We start from the raw sequence: 20805 nt of genomic DNA, 5'->3' as shown, positions 1-20805 counted from the left end.
CTCTCTCTCTCTCTCCCTCTCCCTCTCCCTCTCTTCCTCTGCTTTAATTTCTTTGCGTCGTGATCAAAAGAGTGCAGTGGTTACCTCTGTGGGGAATCACACAGATAGACACACGGCCCAGCAAGCCTCAATCAGACCCTATGGGAGAGTGTATAGAGAGGACCCTACACACACACACACACACACACACACACACACGGTGGTCGATATCCCAATGAATCTGTATTGATAGGTTTAGAGTTAATCACTCACATTACCTCCACAACGCAGTATTATAATCAGAGTAAACGATTCCCACTGAATGGGTGGTAGTTGTTGGGTTTAATCTCACAACATATTGCCTTCACTTGTTTAGCACGGACCCGGTGGGGGGCTATGGTGAATGACAGCTACAGTATCAGCTGAATCGACCTGCTGTGGCGTACACAAGCAGTATGCCTCTAAAGCTTCAGAGAGAAACTTTGGGGAAATGCTAGATTGCTTCAAGCGATCCATCAAGGAGAAATAGCATTCATCTTATCAGCGATTTCTAAAAGGGTTTAGGATAAACATCCGCGCTATGGTCTAAGCAAGAACATTCATACCGAGGTGTCCTGAATATGAACCTTTAAAAAGATGAAAGTTTGGCTGGGTAGCGTTCAAAACTTTATTTTCTTCACAGATGATAACGCTTTTAGTGCCAGCAAAAAAAATATTCGGTGCATTTTCCCCCAGCTTCTACCATTTAACAGTTGATAAAGCAGAACTGTGTCATGATAAGGTATTCAGTTTTGCTCAGAAACAATTTTTCCTTGCTCTTATTTAATACATCTGGAGCAAGTGAAGTGCAGCTCTCTTCTACTTTGGTTGCCAGGTTGGAGCCAAGCCTGGTCTCCCCCATATGCCTCTATTCCCAATCTGCAGCCCACTCTCCCTCAGGCCTGCCGTAATCACTGCTTGAAAAGACGCCACTCTGGCCAGTGCTACGGCTCTCTTATAGTAAGCAATGAGAATTACCCCACGCAGCAATCATTGCTTGCTCGTAGGAGTATGTGTAAAGTAGGGTTTAATAACTTGGCTCAAAGCTTGTTTTTGAATTACAATTTCTCTGCTTAATGATATGATATGAAAAAAAGATAATAATTAATGGTCTCATCATCAACACTTTAAAACCAACTTGATTACAATCCAAAGGTGGGAGAAGGAGGGGGAGGAGGTGGGGGGGGGGGGGGGGGGGGGTATCTATCTACCCCCTTTTTCCTTTCCAGGACATGAAAAAAATAATTGCGAAGTTCTCACAACAAATTAAACCTGAACAACAGAGCTGTTGAGGCTGATGGATTCATAAATAGGAGTGTGTGTGGCACGAGAGGGCCGGGTAGCTCAAACCCCCCATATGAAGCTTCTCCTGTCTCTCCTGTCTCTCCCGTCTCCCTGTCTTTCCTGTCTCTCCCGCCTCCCTGTCTCCCCTGTCTCTCCCGCCTCCCTGTCTCTCCTGTCTCTCCCGCCTCCCTGTCTTTCCTGTCTCTCCCGCCTCCCTGTCTCTCCTGTCTCTCCCGCCTCCCTGTCTCTCCTGTCTCTCCTGTCTCTCCCGCCTCCCTGTCTCTCCTGTCTCTCCCGCCTCCCTGTCTCTCCTGTCTCTCCTGTCTCTCCCGCCTCCCTGTCTTTCCTGTCTCTCCCGCCTCCCTGTCTCTCCTGTCTCTCCCGCCTCCCTGTCTCTCCTGTCTCTCCCGCCTCCCTGTCTCTCCTGTCTCTCCCGCCTCCCTGTCTCTCCTGTCTCTCCCGCCTCCCTGTCTCTCCTGCCTCTCCTGCCTCTCTCTCTCTCTCTCTCTCTCTCTAACGCTAAAGAGCAGCCTTCATTAGCTCGACTCCACAACACCCGACTCCATGCTGAACCCATCTCTGCACAACGCTAACCTACTTTCGCCGATTTATTCCGAATAACAATGATGCCTCTGAATTTCCGACCCAACGGCGTGATAAGTAACATTGCGTGGCCACTCGGCTCATTTTGGAATACATTTTGGATCCCCGCGGCGTCTCTCCCTCTTCCTACTTTTTTGTTCTGCATGCAGACAGTTCATTATGGAGAGATAAGACATAAACAGAGAGAGGGAACAGGGAAGTCGTGCCGATTGCCTCAAAGGCGTTGTTTCCACTTTCTTCAAGGTCCTACGAAGTGGCACACTTATTGGGGTTTTGCAGATGGTATCCTGTGTAGCACAGGACTGTACATGTGTAGACAATGTTGTCTCATTTGTTTGTTGAGTGGCAAATCGTTGAGTGGCCAAATGTGCCTCAGCTGTTACTGGAAAATACAATAGATAATTGTGTTATATACATACTGTAGGGCCTCATTCGGATACTTCAGAGTATCGGCTGCCTTAATAAGGCGCGAAGGGGGATCAAAAGGGAGATGACGCAAGTGCAAGTCAAGAGCCTTTTCTCCATGGCACCTAGGCCTCTTCCTCCCCCCTCATCCCCCATCCCCATCCTCCCTCAAATCCTCCCCCTGCTACTCCCCCGTCAACACCTCCCAACGCCCTCCCGGCGCCCCATCCCTCACCGCCTGTCAAGTTATCCACACACACACACACACACACACACACACACACACACACACACACACACACACACACACACACAGGGAAGAGTTGACGAATAAATCTATTGACTTGAAAGCAGCTCTGAAAGCAGCTCTGTCCTTTCTGGATGACTTTTGGGGCACATGTTGTTTTGGCACCTGTCATCGTAGTTGGAAAGGTTGAAAGGCGCCTTTAAGATCCCATCGATGAGGTGTGTTTCTCAGTTTAAGCATCTGTTTTGTTTCAGAAATGGATAGCCAGCAGTTCCAAACATCTGTTGGAAATCTTGGTACTTGTTATTGTAGGAACTATGTACGGCTAATGAGTCTGCATAAAACTATAAATAGTTATTGAGAATTTCCCATCTATATTGTACAAGACAATCACAAGCCTTTGTCTTCCAGCTCTTTCTTTGCATTATTGATACTACCACAGTTTAACTCAATGCATTTTTCTTATGAACACACTGATAATATGCAATGTATAGTTCGGCTGACGACAGTTGGGTATAACAGTTATTGACAAATGTGACCTCAAAATCTCTGACATCTCCGACGTACTTAAGCCCTTCTCACCTCCCCTAATGCCCTTCTCAGTCATTCACTTTCACTAGCAGCTTACATGCATTAACAGATTCACCAAAAATCTGACAGGAACCCTACTGAGGAGATTAATGCTTGATAGAGCCTGATTCTCTTCAACCCACCAGAACTCCCTCTGGAAGAGCGGTCAATAGCTTGTGATTGACAGTTGACGGGGAGGAGGGGGTGGGCAGGTGGGTGTAAGGACATTTGCCAGAGGTCGTGATGGGACACGGATCAATAGCTCATAACACCTGCCAGAGAGCATGATGGGACTGCGAGCCGTGGGCCTAGGGATGGTATTAGCGCGTGATTGGAAGGTTTCGTGTTTTGTTTGATGTGTGGTGCAGTGAATACATCTATTATAGGAATGCATCTATAGGAAGGGATGACAGATCACATGGTTTGTTCTATGATACTGTATATCGCTAATATACAGGTAGCATGGATTGGTTGCCATAGTGATTACGATGTCTTCTGTCATTTACTCTTGTCTCTCCTTCTCTTTCTCTCTTCTCTCTTTCACTTCCCCTCCTCCTACCCTGTCCTTCCCTTACCAGTTTGGCCGAACAGAAGTGATCGATAACACACTGAACCCAGACTTTGTGAGGAAGTTTGTTCTGGATTTCTTCTTTGAGGAGAAGCAGAATCTTCGCTTTGATGTGTAAGTGGAAACAGTGTTGCTCTTACCCTCTGTTGCACTATACATCTTTCATCCATCTCTTCCTTCCTTCTCCATCAGTAAATGACTACATCATTGTCCTTATCAATGGTTCAGTCCTCAAGACTCACTGTACCTATCAGGCATGAAAACACTGGGCGCCTATTCAATCAAGGGATGTGCATTTTGAAAGATTTTCAAGATGTTCAAGTACTCTCATGAAATATGTTAATGAAGAGTACTCACGCACTGATAATGTTTGAAAAAAACTATTTTAGGGTGAATTTCAGGGTAAAGTCCATTCTAATATTCAAGTACTCCAGTTCTCTCGACCATCCCTTATTCAGTCTAACCTGTTAACATAGTTCAAGGATAATTAAACAATTATAGTTTCCCATGCAAGGAAGCATGTTTTAAATATAGCTTGTTCCCACTATAATACTTTGTTTAGAAATTGAAATCTGAAGTGTAAAATTGAACAGAGCTCTTGGTACAGCGAGTAAACAAATTACTCTCAAACCAAGCAGCATGAACTCACCTTTGGAACATTACATAGTCCAAGTCCAAAAAAGTCCTCTCCATATTCATACAGCTCACTGGAGAAGCCAAGCACAGAGAAGAAGGAGGAGGGGAGGGGGAGCAGAGAGGGATGTGGGATCAATGCCCCCAGTGGGGGGGCGTGGGGGGGGGGCAGAGGTGGCTGAATGTGGGGCCAGGTGGAGGTAGGGGCCCCTTAGATCGCTCACATTGATTCAGCCCCCTCCACAGCACTCCAGTCTCCGCTCCTCCACAACCCCTCTCATATCAATACCGGCTACCAAACCAGTCCCAGCTCTGTACCAGCACAGCTAGATCCACCATCCGCCACTTAGACAACTAATGATGTACCAGTAGCTGGAAACTAAATGTAGTTGAAGTAAAGTTAGACACATGTTTCCTTATGTTGTTGAGAAGGAAGAACAAAAATGATTTTTTGCTCTGTTGATGTTGATCTTGAGGTATTACTGTAGATTATGATCTTGAAAATGTGCATCTGCGAATTATGTTATTGAGGAGATTTCTTTGTACAATCTTGACAGATAGCTAACTAGCAGGTAAACATCCATAAAAGAAGTGGCTCAATCCAAACCAGACAGGCAATCAAGACAGACAGCCAAACCTGTTATTACATTTACAATATTCTCTTTATCCTCTTTACCATCACATGAAGAAGACAGCTAATTGCCAACTCTCAGCCAGGGCTGGCGCCCCACATTTGGACAAGGTCTGGCCCATACAGTATAATACTTGTATATCATATAAATGCCACCACAAGACCAGATATGGCCCACAATTTTCTACTGGATAGTCTCTATCCACAGCAGAGAGAATTTGAAGAGAAAAGAGTCTTGATCTGCCAGCATTGATCTGCTCCCATTGATTAAAACAGACTGAGGATCTAAACACTCCGGCATCACTGCACACCATATGCAGTTATTGCAGTTTACAAATACACTGCATTTTGACTCCCAAGCAATGAATTCCTAGAAGTTGTGTAAATGCACAATGCAATGCATAAATTGCACAATTCGACAATATGTTATTGGTCTGCATTTCAGCAGCTGATAATTGGGTTGCAATTGATATGCATAGGCAAGACAAACTGTAGACATGCACATATGGATAGATGAACACTAACACATGCACGCACACACACACACACACACACACACACACACACACACACACACACACACACACACCCACACACACACACACACACACACACACACACACATAAATACAAACGTAAAGGCACATGCACATGTTGAGTCTTCAGGTTCTCTCAGTCGACACAGTTCAACCCCTCACTATGCTAGCTCCTTTATGCCTTGTGCGACAGGGCTAGCACCAACATAGCAAGACTACCTATTGCGTTCTCCGCCATCTTAGTGAGTCTTCATTGCTATGCTATTTTGGTGTGTTGGTAAGTGCTTTCTCTCAAGGGAGATTTTAGCTGGGAGACGTTGTTTCAAGCTGCTCCCAAGGGATTCTGCCCAAATGGATGTGTCATTGCTGCTCAGCGCCTTGAAGACGGCAAGGTGCCATGGCCCTCCTCCAAAAATGGCCCCATCAACTCATCCTCTGTTGCTGAACCCGCCTCGACCCCCGGCTTAGCTAGAGCTTGTGAGGAGTTAAATGAAGAGGAGGATGACGGCACTGAGGTTGGCGAGCTATCTGGCTGTGCCTCCAACATGTTCTCCAATGCGGATGGAGACGATGGCCCTAAACTGGAGTCCCTTCTTTCTGCCCAGCCCACTAAGGCGGCATGAGAGGTGAAGGATGAGGTGCTTTCCAAGATGGCTTTCCTGGAATCCGTCCATAGAGCCTCCTCCAAGCTCAACCTTGAGTTCCCCATCCTCACGCCAGCGTGTGCCCCTCCTCAACTAATGCCTCAAGGCTATTAAGTCTTGTAGAAGCATCCCTTCTCAGCCAAGGCAACGAGTGGGTCAGGCCACTTGGAAGCTTGTCAAGGCTTGGTAGCATCCGATGGAAGCTTCTCTAGCTTATTATCTCGACCTGAAGGCTGGCTCCTTTGCCGCGACTAGACACACGGATCGGTTCAGGTTTCACATTTACAACTGCATCTCTGCAGCGCAGGCTGGCTGTGAGGTGAACGCTAACGCGATTCTGTTAGTTTAACTTTGAGTTGACATGCGACATCTCTGAGGCCAAGGAACTGGGAGCAGGTGTTGAGAAATTGATAGAGCGCCACTTCCTTGTGGACCACATGACTTGCACTATCAAGTCCACAGCTGTGTCCAACGGGCGAGTGATGGGTTTCTCTGTGGTTGGACCCTTTGGCTCGACAGGTCAAGATATCCAAAAGGAAGCACCGGAATATCCTGTTTGTCACCTTAGAAGACCTTAAATTGAGAATACAGATGAGGAAGAAGTTCCACCCTCATTCCGAGCTGATGGATCTATGGGTCTGGCCCGTGAAAGGTCCAACCTAGTCTTTGAAGGCCTGCCTCTGAACGTGATTACCACCGTCCACCAGAGGCCTTTATGACCTTAAGTGGAGGCTATTTGTGTGTGGTGTGAAAGCCACGAGAGTCCTCTCTCTGCGATCCTCTCTTTCTTGCAGGACCAGCTTGTAAGGGCAAAGTCTTCATCACAGTGAAGATCAACCTGGCTGACATCTCGCCATGTAGGCTTCGGTAGAACTACTGCGGGGCGCACCCCCTCTCTGTGATTTCATGAAGGGAGCGTGACATCTTCGTCCGATTGTTAGGAAGAGCGTCCCCTTGTGGGACCTGTCTTTGGTTTTTGAGGCGCTCACTTGTGACCACTTTGAACCACTTCAGACTGTTGATGTAAAGATGCTGTCTTATAAGACCTTGTTACTCGCGCTGGCCACGGAGACTGTGTGATGTAGGCAAGGTACATCCTTGTATCCGTGCAGGTTTCCAGTTCGGACCAGGCAATCAGGGTGTTTTGCAGAGTCCCATAGTAAAAGAGAACTACTTCGACTGAAAGAGAACTAAAGGTTACAAATGTAACCCAGGTTCTCTAAAGGAGATGAGGGAGACCCCTCACCTCTCACACTGAGCTTGTGAAGAGTGGTTCACTGGATGAAATGGGCATGCTTGCTAGGTCCTATATATAGGACGGGCGATAGGCGGGGCTATCTGCCTGCAAGCGTCACCGGCCTGTACCAGGCATGATTGAATAGGGGTCTTAATGTGTGTCCCATAGTGAGGGGTGTCCCTCATCTCCTTCAGAGAACCTGGGTTACATTTGTAACCTTTAGTTTTGTGAACCCCCTCCCTTGGGACAGCCACCAAGCTTGAAGAGGAGTCTTAATCTCCTGTGCAAATAAATCGTTAGAAGGTGAATTATTTAGTACAGCCCACAATCTGACACACACACACACACACACACACACACACACACACACACACACACACACACACACACACACACATACACACACACACACACACACACACACACACACACACACACACCCACACACACACACACACACAGAACTGTCACTCTCCAGAGCTCTATTTACTGTCTCACGTTGTTGTCTATGCTGACAGGATGCAACTCTGTGTCTTTCACATAAAAAAACCCTAAAAAGAGTCTGAAAACTACACAAGTTGACAAATGAATGGTTCTCAGTAGCTTATCAAACAAGCGTTAGGCAGTAAAACGTCACATTAATTAATACTGTTGACTGTTTACCTGTGAGCGGATAATTATATGCTAACGAGTGATGGATTGATGGCTAAATAACTAATTGTAAGCGATGCATAAGTGCCTAGTAAATGTCTGTTGTAATTTCTAAATGTGTCACCACATGCTTTGACATGTACATTCATAACCCTATGAACTCACAATGGGGTCAATACAGTGCTTCACCACCTGTGAACATGTTAAAGGTCAGTTTGTGGTCATGTTTAATGCGTGGTTAGACGAATGGGACCGACAAAACACGGCACAGGGCAGAACAATGACTCACTATGTTTGGTGCCAGCGCAGAGTGGCCTAATTATCACAAGTGTATCTGGTGACCTTATATACCACACCTCAAACAATAACATGTTGATAAAAGGTCATCTTATCGACAGCTTTTTCAACCCGGAGCGTTGATGCTGATTGATATCAACATTAATATGACTGACCCAACAACCTTGCAACATAAGCAGTGAGGAGGTTATGGAAATAAAGTGGGTGCTCGTTACTTTTCCAGTACGGTCAAGATATGGATCGTACACAGGGCCCCAAGGGGGAGGGTTGTGGTCTCTCTTCAATATGGGGGTCATGAGAGGTGGCTACAATGAAAAGGAGAGTCCCAGTGAGTGGGAATTAATTATTTAACCACCCGTCCTTACCCTCCCCTGAGATTATTTTTAGCATCCTGAATCACTATACCAACATAGATATAAAGCTAGGGATGCATTGGTAATAGAAGGGCTTAAAGATGCTGATGAGACTATAGCTCACCCTGAGGAGTTGTTGAAGTACAGATTAGAATGTACCCATTTGATATGGTGCTTGACATCCAGATTGATTATTGAATTCAGAGGTGGGCAGTATGTTCAGAAAATAAATTCAACTGTCTTTTGTATAACCTACCTGTTTTAGTTGTACATTAAGTGGAAGCTTTATATCTGATAGGAATTGTAATTCACTCATTCTTAAGAGTTGGGACAATCCAGGGAAACTTTATTTTTTATAAGGGAATTTTTTATTTTTGCTGTTTTACTAAAAAGTAGTAATTTTTCTAAATATTTTCAATATTATTCATTTCCATGTCAGTTCTATTCACCTCCATGTCAGGAAATGTCCTGAGCAAAGGATCACAATTTCAAATTCACCCAAAAGTGTTTAAAATTATAAAAACTGTCAAAAATGAATGTTACCTGAAAAGGGTAATGGATTTTCTTGCAATAACTCATTGTGACTTGTGGAACATTTCTCTTACTGTAAAACTGTGACTCCTAAAACATGTGTCAACTCATTTTTTTTTTTTTTTAAATCCTGAATTAATCAGGAATGAGCAGGGTCAGCTATGGCATGAGGACCCCATTTCAACATCCTGATTGCTTATAGTGCAGCAAGACTACACACAGTAGGAGCCTTTTCTCAATTGTTAGGAACACGACAACTCACATCCTACTGAAAACGCATTGGAGGAGAAGATCTAGGTTCCTCCCCTTACATATTCTCCAATGCTTTTCTTTGTCTTCCTAACAATTGAGAAAGGGCCTATGTCTGTTAAATTCTCATTTAAAAAAAATAAAATCTAATACATACAAACAATATTGATATCACAATGGCCACAACCATAACCTGTCAAGTCCATGTTGCTTATAGATTAAGATGAAAATATAATGATGGTTTAAATGTATGCATTTTAAATAGGTTTTAGTGTCAATGCAATATCAGACATTTATTTCTTATTTGGTATTTGAAGTATTATTTGTGAATATTGTAACAATTTAGTATCATGTTATATCATGTATTGAATTTACAAGGGATACATTTTTCTTGATTTGAAACGTAAGGATATCATTGTCTAAAAAGCTAAGTAAATACTAATTTAACGAATATGTGTATTTCAGGCAAGTATGGCTAGATACAAACTGTCTGTAGAGGAGCAAAGGAGAAGGAATGTAGTACCAAAGAAACAGAAGAGAAACTATGTGTGTGTGTGTGTGTGTGTGTGTGTGTGTGTGTGTGTGTGTGTGTGTGTGTGTGTGTGTGTGTGTGTGTGTGTGTGTGTGTGTGTGTGTGTGTGTTTATGTGTTTCTCCTCTCAGACACACTTGCAGTAACGTAATATACTGTAATATACTAAGTCGTGTCTCAAACATCGTATCCAGTTATTACAGTGTACTTACTACGTAGGTATAGGGGCAACTTCATGTGAAGTGTTACTTTATATTCCCATTGACTATAACTGGTTTTACTCCAGTGGATAGTAATTGTATCATTAAATGTGAGTGAAAGGACTATTCCTGTATATGCTCATGATAGTCTTAATGGTTAAGTCTCAGGCAGTACACTCTTAGAACTAACAGTTCTATATGGGCCCAAACAATATTCCATGCTTTGATACATATAAGGCACCCCTAAAAGTGCTATATAGAACCACCTTATGAAGGAACCATATGGGGTTCTCTAAATGGTTCAAAATAGAACTATGTATGGGGCTATTTATGAATCATGGTTCCTTTGCAAGACACAGGTAACAGGATTGTCCCGTCTTTCAAGAATCCTGAATTGTGTGCAGTGCTATGTGCTGTGCTTTGTCAAGTTTACATCCTCTTCTCTCACATCCTCTATCCTGAGAAAGACAGTGGGAGAGTGTTACATCACAGTTAGTGCTTCCCACTCACAGTTTGACAGTTTGTGACGGCATTACAGTGTCAATAGCACAGCCTTGACAAGCTCAGGAGACACAATGCTGAACATATGGGTGACTAATGGGTGATGATAGGTTGGAGCATATTTGATCCGAATAACTTAAGACTTTATATGTCTTACCTTTCCTCAGTAAGGAGAATCTTACCCTCCGACCTATCCCTCGACTTCCGAACAGCAGCTCTTTTGAAATCATCGAGTTGTGAGTGCAAAGAAGCATAGGCACATCACACGTCATTCTGCTCACTCCAATTAGGCTACTTTATTTCCGAGAATTTCAAACCAGCCCTCCTCGGTCTCATGAATTGTTGACAGTGAAGGGAAAGTTCATGGTTGAATCATCTTTCCCCATTTACATACTATGGTGCTTTAGTCGGACTGACGCAAAAGTATTCGGAACGATGGAAGAAAAAAACTCTGTGGCTCAGCTGGATTTCTGAAGGAGATCAGATAGAGAGTCTTGGATATTTTCTCCACCTTGCTGAGAGTTGCAATGCTACCCTTGACAGGAAGACCTGTGGGGCACAAAACAGCAGTTTTCGATCCAGCAAAGTCTTCATCCAGTGTATGGTGTGTTGTTATCTTTTGCTCTGCTGGACCATATGTGTTCCCATACTGTATGTCAGAGCTGGGTTGATCCTGGACTTATCTATTGTTGCCGTGCCTACCATAACCAAAGGGCAAACGAAGTTAAGACTCCATACTCAATTCAAGATTGAAGATGGGGCCTACAGCAAAGCCTCAATTATTAAAGATACAGTGGTGAGCTTATCAAAGAAATATAGCACTGCTCTATACCAGTGGGTACAACTAAAGGAATACCAGAACTGAAAAAGCACATTGGTGAGTTGGTGCCAGGGTACATACTTCTATAAATGCAAAATAAAGAGTAAATTATAGATTTGTGTTGGATATTTGAATAATCAAACAATTTAAGTCTTTAAGTCTTTTACTATCAGTAAATAGGAAAATAACAAGCTTTTTACTTTGTCTGATGGAGTTGACATAAATCCTGTTATCAATTGAAAAATGAGCCTTTTATCAAAAAATTGTTTATAAATCAGGAGGTTGTTCCTTTGCAAGACACAGGTAACAGGATTGTCCCGTCTTTCAAGAATCCTGAATTGTGTGCAGTGCTATGTGCTGTGCTTTGTCAAGTTTACATCCTCTTCTCTCACATCCTCTATCCTGAGAAAGACAGTGGGAGAGTGTTACATCACAGTTAGTGCTTCCCACTCACAGTTTGACAGTTTGTGACGGCATTACAGTGTCAATAGCACAGCCTTGACAAGCTCAGGAGACACAATGCTGAACATATGGGTGACTAATGGGTGATGATAGGTTGGAGCATATTTGATCCGAATAACTTAAGACTTTATATTGTCGTGGAATTTAAATAATAGTATTTTGAAATAAAATACCGTTAACCAGATCTGTTGATTCATTCAAAGACTTTATTCACAGAGGATACAAAGCCGTTCAAATTTGCAAAGTTGACCCTGAGTTTTCGTCTGTCACCTGTCTTTATAGACTTTTACACAGGTCAACGCCTTCTATTCAACGTACCTCTGTTCCTGTCTACTTACATCAATAATATTCAAGAATTACATTTCGTCATCCAGGGAGCTACTCCCACCTGACCTGGCGCCGGTCAGTCTGTTGAAAGATTGATTGGCCCAGGCTGTTTACAAAAGCCATCTGTCCTGGCTGTTTACAACTGTGTTTATTACTCATTTATCTTGTCTTTTGATCACTCTATCCTGTTTCTGCAGCTTTGATCCATTGTATTCATACCCTCTAGTCCAGTGTTTTTCAACCTTTTTTGAGCCACGGCACATTTTTTACATTGGAAGAATCTTGCGGCACACCACCAACCAAAAATTTTACAAAATGACACTCTGTAGCCTGATACAGTATATATAATTACAATATTAGTCTCTAATGGCATCTCCATCCACAAAACGCACATTGGCCAAGAGCTGAGAATGTCCACTAATATCCGTAGACTCATCAAGTTGCAACGCAAATTTCCTACTGATGCGTATCTTTCCCAAAACATGACTTTCGATGTCTGTAGACATGTCATCAATACGCCTGGCAATTGTGTTATCTGAGAGCTGGACTTTAGCTATGTCTTTAACCGTGTCAGGGCCGAGCATCTCGTTGACAATGGCTTTGCAGGCAGGTAGTATTAATGTCTCTGCCACAGAGTGGGACTTTTTTGATTTAGCTACAAGTTCAGCAACTAGGTAACTAGCTTTGAGGGCTTTCTCATTTACCTTTGTGGTTTTTCTCATAAAAGTTGCCTGTTTCTCTGTGATTTCACGCAGGCGAACAAAATAGTCCATCGGCTTGTTTTGAAGCGACGGGTGTTTCGTTTGGAGATGGCGTTTAAGCTTGCTTGCCACCATGGCGCTGTTGGACAGCTTCTCGCCACACACCAAGCATAATAGAGTCGGGGTCGTCTCATCCCCGGTGAAAGTAAATCCGAACGAAAGATAGCTTTCGCTGTATTGCCTCGAGCTCACCGTCTTTGCTTTCTTTTTACCACCACTCATACTAGGGCCTTCACCTGGGTCAGAATCTTGTCCAGGGCCCAGTTCGGAGTTTGCATTTTTCCATTTTAAAAACTTCTCCATCACTGTCAACCACGACCTGTCGCATGCGTCACTAATTCTCTTGTCTCTATGCAGGAAAGAGGCAATTAGCTACCTGCTGCCACCCGGACGAATATTACATTACTCTGCCAGTCACTATATTACAGCACAGACACTCGACAATGGCATATTATTTGCAGATAATAATTAATAAATGTTAATAAAAAAAAAAGTGAAATTGGATAATTTCTCACGGCACACCCAACGATCTCTCATGGCACACTAGTGTGCCGCGGCACAGCGGTTGGGAAACGCTGCTCTAGTCAACCCTCACTTTAACCTCACCCCTCCTTTATTGCATTCTCCAAATATTCTAAGACCATCTGTTGTCCTTTAATCTCTTCCCTGGGTGTGGGGTTGCTAACCCTGATATTGTCTTTAAATTTACCATAATATGTCTTACCTTTCCTCAGTAAGGAGAATCTTACCCTCCGACCTATACCTTGCCTTCCGAACAGCAGCTCTTTTGAAATCATCGAGTTGTGAGTGCAAAGAAGCATAGGCACATCACACGTCATTCTGCTCACTCCAATTAGGCTACTTTATTTCAGAGAATTTCAAACCAGCCCTCCTCGGTCTCATGAATCGTTGACAGTGAAGGGAAAGTTCAAGGAGATCAGATAGAGAGTCTTGGATATTTTCTCCACCTTGCTGAGAGTTGCAATGCTACCCTTGACAGGAAGACCTGTGGGGCACAAAACAGCAGTTTTCGATCCAGCAAAGTCTTCATCCAGTGTATGGTGTGTTGTTATCTTTTGCTCTGCTGGACCATATGTGTTCCCATACTGTATGTCAGAGCTGGGTTGATCCTGGACTTATCTATTGTTGCCGTGCCTACCATAACCAAAGGGCAAACGAAGTTAAGACTCCATACTCAATTCAAGATTGAAGATGGGGCCTACAGCAAAGCCTCAATTATTAAAGATACAGTGGTGAGCTTATCAAAGAAATATAGCACTGCTCTATACCAGTGGGTACAACTAAAGGAATACCAGAACAGAAAAATCACAGTTGCATTGTTATTGTATATATATGTCATTAAAGGCTTGTGTTATTCTCCTGCTGAACTGCATTAAACTGAAACATTGCTCCACGGCCAAACTACATCATATGAAACAAAAAAGTTTCCCTCTCGTTATTACTCACTTTGCATCAAAGTGCTAATTGAACGCTCTAGCCACCTCCCAGGATATCAGAATGTGTTTAATGCCAGTCCTTTGTCTCGATTACAAAGGCTGCCCTGAGTTCCTCTGTCGCCTGCCATGTAAATGAAGGTCATTAGATTTTTGGTCTCAGTCTATCGCTCCTCGCCTGCCCGCTACAATCTCATTTTGCCATCCCTCCGAGGCTTATCCCACTGTGTGGTATGTGTGGTAATTTCATTTAATACCACCCAAGCCAGCCATAGTGCTCAATTTTACAAGGCTGGGCGAAGGGATTTGTACAAAGCGGAGTGGGGGCGGGACTGGGATTGAAAGCGAAGGACGGAAGTAAAGATGCAATGAAAGTGCGTGGGGGCTCTCGTGTGACTTTATGAAGTCTCTCATTTGACTTCGAGCTCTGCAGTGTTGCTTTTTAGTCGTTTTTTTGCGACATGATGGTTGATGGTAGGAATTGTTCTCTCGCTTTTAGAGAGAGAGAACACTTCAACTTTTCTTATCAATTTCCTTTAGCCCCATAGATTTGAGTTCTCACTCTAAAAGCCCGAATTTTGGCCCTGCTTTACCAAAATATGCGATGAGTAAGAGAGAATTACTGTATCTCTTGAATAGCTGAAGGTACAGCTTTCGCAGAAAGGTTGCCACTTCATTTTGATGAGTTGCTTCGTGTGAATATGTGCAATACGTCCAATCCTCACTTAGGATATTCAACAAGCGTGTTTATTTTATGTATTTGGTGATATTTTGTCAGTGTTTTCTGACGTTGTTGTTTCCTTCATCCAAGATTTTCCAAATCTTAGTTTCCCAGATGCTGAGAGGAGTCAGCCAGTCTGTTTGTCTGTCTGTCAACCAGTTGTCAGCTCTGTCACGGTACTTTGTGTCCTGGCTTCTCTCCTGGCCATGCAGAACCCTCACCCATCTATCACAGAGCTGTGAAGGAGTTGGTGAATAAAATAAGAGAGAGAAAAGGGACAGAAGAGGGATTCGGAGAGAGGAAAGGGTAGAAGAGTTCAGGAGAGATCAAATAACTTTGTTTAATAAACATGCTGTAACTAACTAGAGTGATTACAGATTTACTACAAAGTGATAAGAGCAAATTATATTTCAAAGATTCAAACGCTGTAGATTGATACATGGGGCATTGGTGACTTATGAAGGCTTTTCGAATTCCAGCAGGGTCAAGCCAATTATTGATTGTAGCTATTTCAGCTGGTTTTATAGCATAGTCTCATTTTGACACTTCAATCTTTTTCTCTATCTATCCAGGGAACAGGTGACCCATAGGTCTTTGTCGTAGCCTATTAGCACTACAATTGGCTCTTTGTACTTGAATTCTATTCAAGGGCCTTGTCGATCAAGTTCTATAAGGCAACCTATTCTCCTAGGAATCCAATTCTGTATGTCTTTATAGCACAGGGAATGGACTAGTCTACTTATGAACACTGTGTATCCTCAAAACAAAAAGCACTCTGGGTATCCACAGCAAACTATCAGAAATCCCAATATAGCTGCCTCTTAAATTGCCTGCATTTAACTTTGACTGTCTTGGAATCCCTCAGGAGCTCTGCTGTTAATTACTGTCAAGTTAAACATTTGGATTCCTCAGTCTATTGTTGATCTGTTTTAAAACAAAAGGGGGGAGCGTATCTGGAGGATCCAGGTGATGATGAGGTTGCTGTGGCGGAGCGCCAGCCTCCACAGCTGACTTTAAAAGCACGTATGCAGTACAGGATGAAGGAGTGGGTGAGGGAAACAGGAAGAGAGAGAGAGAGATAGAGAGAGAGATAGAGAGAGAGAAAGAGAAAGATAAAAAGAAGAAATGAAGGAGAAGAAGAGTACAGTATTCCTTCTGTAATGTGATTCAGCATGCATGTGGATTTTCTTTGTCAAATATGAACAAAAACCTTTTCAGAGAAACTGCTCACGTTGGCACTTAAGAGAGCTCCACGGGGAGATGGGAAGCCTTGTGGAGGGAAAAGTGGCACGTTTCCTCAAGAGGGCTACGTCTTCAATCCATAAAGTCGATTTATTCCATTGTATTTATTCATCCCCATTTCCTCCAGATCTACAGTAAATTTGTCTTTAGCATTCTTCACTCATCCCTCGGATGTACATGAACATATACTCTGTTTATTAATTTATCGAACATGATGTTTATCATGTGTATTCCTGGGTGGGTTTATCTATTATTTCTTTGCTCTCTCTGTGCAGCTGTCAAGATTTATTTGGTAAAGCAGCACTGAGCCCAAGTCAGATGCCTTCAGATAACCTGTTCCTCTTTTGATTTAGTGTGTGATGTTTGTCATTAGAACACTACTGAATGTTCAGTTTAATGATGAACACATTTATTTTTTTACTGTTTGAACTTCCATGCCATACCTTAATTATGCTTTATTATGCTTAATTACTGTATGTGTTTTGATTTTCTCCCTCAGTGCTGTATAAATAAAGTTTGATTTGATTTAGATTTGTTGGATGGCAATGCATGGATTGAACTTCTTATCAGAGGTCGCTTCATAGTTCTAATTTCTTACAGGTACAATGTGGACACCAGAAGTTCAAACATTTCAAAACATGTAAGCTCTTCGGCGGCATGATGCGATTCATGTATTATTTGTATGTTTGTGTCATATGGTATTTGCATGTTTGCATGTTTGTGCTTTGCATTTGTGTCTTTGTGTTTGATGAACTCTCAAGGGAAAATTGCCTGCCATATGTTGTGCGAAAAAATGGATGGATCCTATTGTTTAATGGCATAAACAATAGGATCCATATATAGAGCATGAACTTGAAAGGAACTAGGCTTCATTGTTTTTTCTGTCTTTTTTCTGTGTCATCCTTTTACAACTAACTGATTATTTTGTGTATCTCTCTGTTGCTAACCAATATGGATGAGCAGAAGGTTGGTCAATAATATTATTTTACAATTGGCTGCTACCAAACATTTATGAGGCAGAGGTAATGTGACCTTGAATTTGTCCTGTAACTATCCACCTGTATAAATCAAACTGTAGAAACAGTGACCCAATGATAATATGACCTGTGCATTGTAGAAACAGTGACCCAATGATGATATGACCTGTGCATTGTGTTAAATCTGGTGGCCCTCCCTCTCTAGGACTTCCTGGGTCAGATGTTCTGCACTCTGGGGGAGATCATCGGTTCTACTGGCAGCAGGCTGGAGAGAACCCTCTCGTAAGTCCTCCGATGACATGTATCTATTTAGTTTGTCACTTACCATCTCTATATATGAACAGTCTCACAAACAATCAATATTCACAACATCAATCAATATGATAATGTAAAAAGGACCTATCTGTCACTGGCATCCCGGCATGTGACAGGCAATGTGACATTGTTCCCTTTTGCCTCGTACTTTGCAAATAACCAGCACACAATCATTGGTGTCTATGCCTGGGGCCATGAGTAACTGAAGATTAATCTGCTGTACTGTCAGCTCTGGCTGAACAGGAATTGTATTTTATGAGCGCTTGAGGGTCCAACACCTGTTTTGCTCATAATTATGCGTCAACTTTCAATTCAATGCAAATCTGAGCGTTCTTCATAACTCACCGACAACATTCCACAGCATGAAAAACAATTTTAATGTAAATGCTGTTGAGTTTTTCCTTGGAGATCTCATTTATCCTAATACATGAATTCAAACTTCCATTGCACATAGTGAAAACTGAATTATTTGTGCAACTATCCTGGAAATCCAACAAAAAGGTTTGATTGAATAGCGGCCACTCTCTCTCCAATGGTATCAGTGTCATTATATGATATTCATGGATGGCAATCACACACAGGTATAAAAACACACACACACACACACACACACACACACACACACACACGCATACTCACAAACACACCACACACTTCGCTTGTATGAGAAGGACAACTGCAACTTTTGAGGAGAGAGGGGTGGCCTAACTAATTTAAACAGGGATAAAGTTTTTGAAGTAGGTCATAGGCCTACACACACACAAACACACACACACACACACACACACACACACACACACACACACACACACACACAGACCGACTCATAAAAACTGTAAAAATATATAGAAATATTTTCTGAAAATGACAGGCAGGTTTCTATGGCAACTGAGAGCATAATGTCTCAGTCTCTCGCTATCTCAAAATGTCAGTCAGTGAACCATTTCATCTGTTCCATTTTGTTCTGAAATGACATCAGAGAGAGAGCGATTATCTATTTTCAGATCTCAGGTGGAGGGAAAACGGCGCCCTGTGGCTGGCATTCAAAGATTGGAGATTTACTAGGGAAAACCCACTGCCACTGTCATAAGTCACGACACTCAGTCATGTCAACCTACAGAAACAGGAACAATCCATTTATTATGTGATGGTAGTGGTAGTCAACCACCTTGGCTTAAGTGTTTCCTGCACTTCTAACATACACTACAATCAAGATCTCTTGGATTCTAGGTTATTGTAGGCACTAGACACTAGACACTATTACAGTACTGTATGTCGCTGTAGAGGCAATCTCAGGTATACTTCTAGTTGATAGGACCAAAGGACAGAGTATACAGTATGTCTCCAATGTAACCAATCATAGCTCAAGCTTTTCAGTGTGGAGTTTGATGGGAGGGTGCCCATATCGGGTGGAAATTAGGGTACAGTGCCTTCAGTCAGTATTCACCCCTTGGTCATTCCACATTTTGTTATATTACAACCTGACTTTAAAGAGACTAAATTTCATAGATTTTGTGTCACTCATCGACACAGAATACCCCATAATGTCAAAGGGAAAATTATTATTTATTAATAAAAAATTAAAAGCTGAAATGGCTTGAGTCAATAAGTGTTCACCCCCTTTGCCTTGACACTTCTAACATTAGCTCAAATGCTAAAATGTCTTCAATAAGTTGAATTGAGTACATCTGAATGCAAGGATAACAGTTCATGTGATTTCAGAATGAATACAGTATCTTTGTTTTTATAGGGTCTCTGATTAGCATAGGAATCATTACATTGTTACATTGTGTTGTCAAACCTGGGGAGACTTAAACAAATCTATAAAGTTGAATGGCCTAGAGGAAAAAGCACGGTCGATGGGACTAGCACTCTACAAAATTGGTCCAAAACCGAGTGGCCAAAAATAATCCCTTGTTGAAAAAAGAATCTATTGTACATGCATAATTGTGTTTGCAACAACAAATTGAAGTGATACAGCAACAAGTGGCTGAAAATGTTTTATTTTGGTTTTACTACAAAGCATTAGGGTTAGGGTTAGGGTGCAAATCCACCACATGCAATGCAGTTTCCACACCATCCCTCGTGTGAAAATAGTGGTAGCTGCAACATGCAGTTTCCGCACCATCCCTCGTGTGAAAATAGTGGTAGCTGCAACTTCTCACCGGATCAAGAGAGAATTATGAAACTTGCTGGTTGGTAGTGACAGCCTAATCCACACAGTGTGTAATTGATTCCTATGAAAATCAGAGACTTTATAAAAACAAAGATATTCATTCCAAAATCACATTAACTATTATCCTTGCACTCAGATGGACTCAATTCAACTTATTGAGTGACTTGTTGAAGACATGTTTGCATTTGAGCTAACTTTAGGAGTGTCATACTGTACCAAGGGGGGTGAATACTTCACTCAAGACAGCTTTTCATTTTTTATTACTTAAAATGTTTTTCACTTTGACATTATGGGGTATTTTGTGTAGGTCAGTACCCAAAAAAACAATCTAAATTAAATCTATGTTAAAGTCTGGTTGATGTGGAAAAAGGTTTCAGGGGGGTGAATACTTACTGAAGGCACTGTATATGTTGTACAAAACAGATTGAATCCACACACACACACACACACACACACACACACACACACACACACACACACACACACACACACACACACACACACACACACACCCTGACACCCTGACACCCTGTCTTGGGGCGTCCTTTCTCATTATTTAACAGGTTGCTGCTTCTGACCTACATATAAAAAGATGCCTGGAAATGCAATGCATTCTTTCCTCTTTAATTTATTTCCACCCCTTGGTTTTTAATGACACTACATAGAACTGAGGGTTCTCCCTCTCGCTCTCTATCCCTCCTTCACTGCCTTGCAGATTAGAAATTCAAATTGGTTTGAATATGGTAAGAAGGCAGCCAGGGCAGTTTTTGTAGTTGCTCTTTACAGCACAGAGCATCTGAAGTTCCCTCCTCTCCCAGATGTGATGAAATGACTCAAGGTTCCTTCAACCCCCTCAGAAGT

The 20805-nt window shown here is 42.5% G+C and overlaps 1 protein-coding gene across 1 annotated transcript in view; it reads left to right on the top strand.

Annotated features, from left to right (window-relative positions):
• LOC310803069 (copine-9-like) overlaps positions 1 to 20805 on the top strand; it is a gene marked incomplete at both ends in the record, with an annotated part of 65800 nt that overhangs the window by 10872 nt on the left and 34123 nt on the right. The window contains 3 exon segments of the mRNA XM_083667705.1: positions 3706 to 3809; positions 17077 to 17116; positions 17659 to 17735. Coding sequence (XP_083523831.1) covers positions 3706 to 3809; positions 17077 to 17116; positions 17659 to 17735 — 221 coding nt within the window.

Source organism: Argentina silus (assembly GCF_951799395.1).
Source record: "Argentina silus genome assembly, chromosome: 4".
Taxonomy (NCBI): Eukaryota; Metazoa; Chordata; class Actinopteri; order Argentiniformes; family Argentinidae; genus Argentina; species Argentina silus.
Note: the sequence above shows the minus strand (reverse complement) of the source record. Positions and strands in the feature narration are given on the sequence as shown.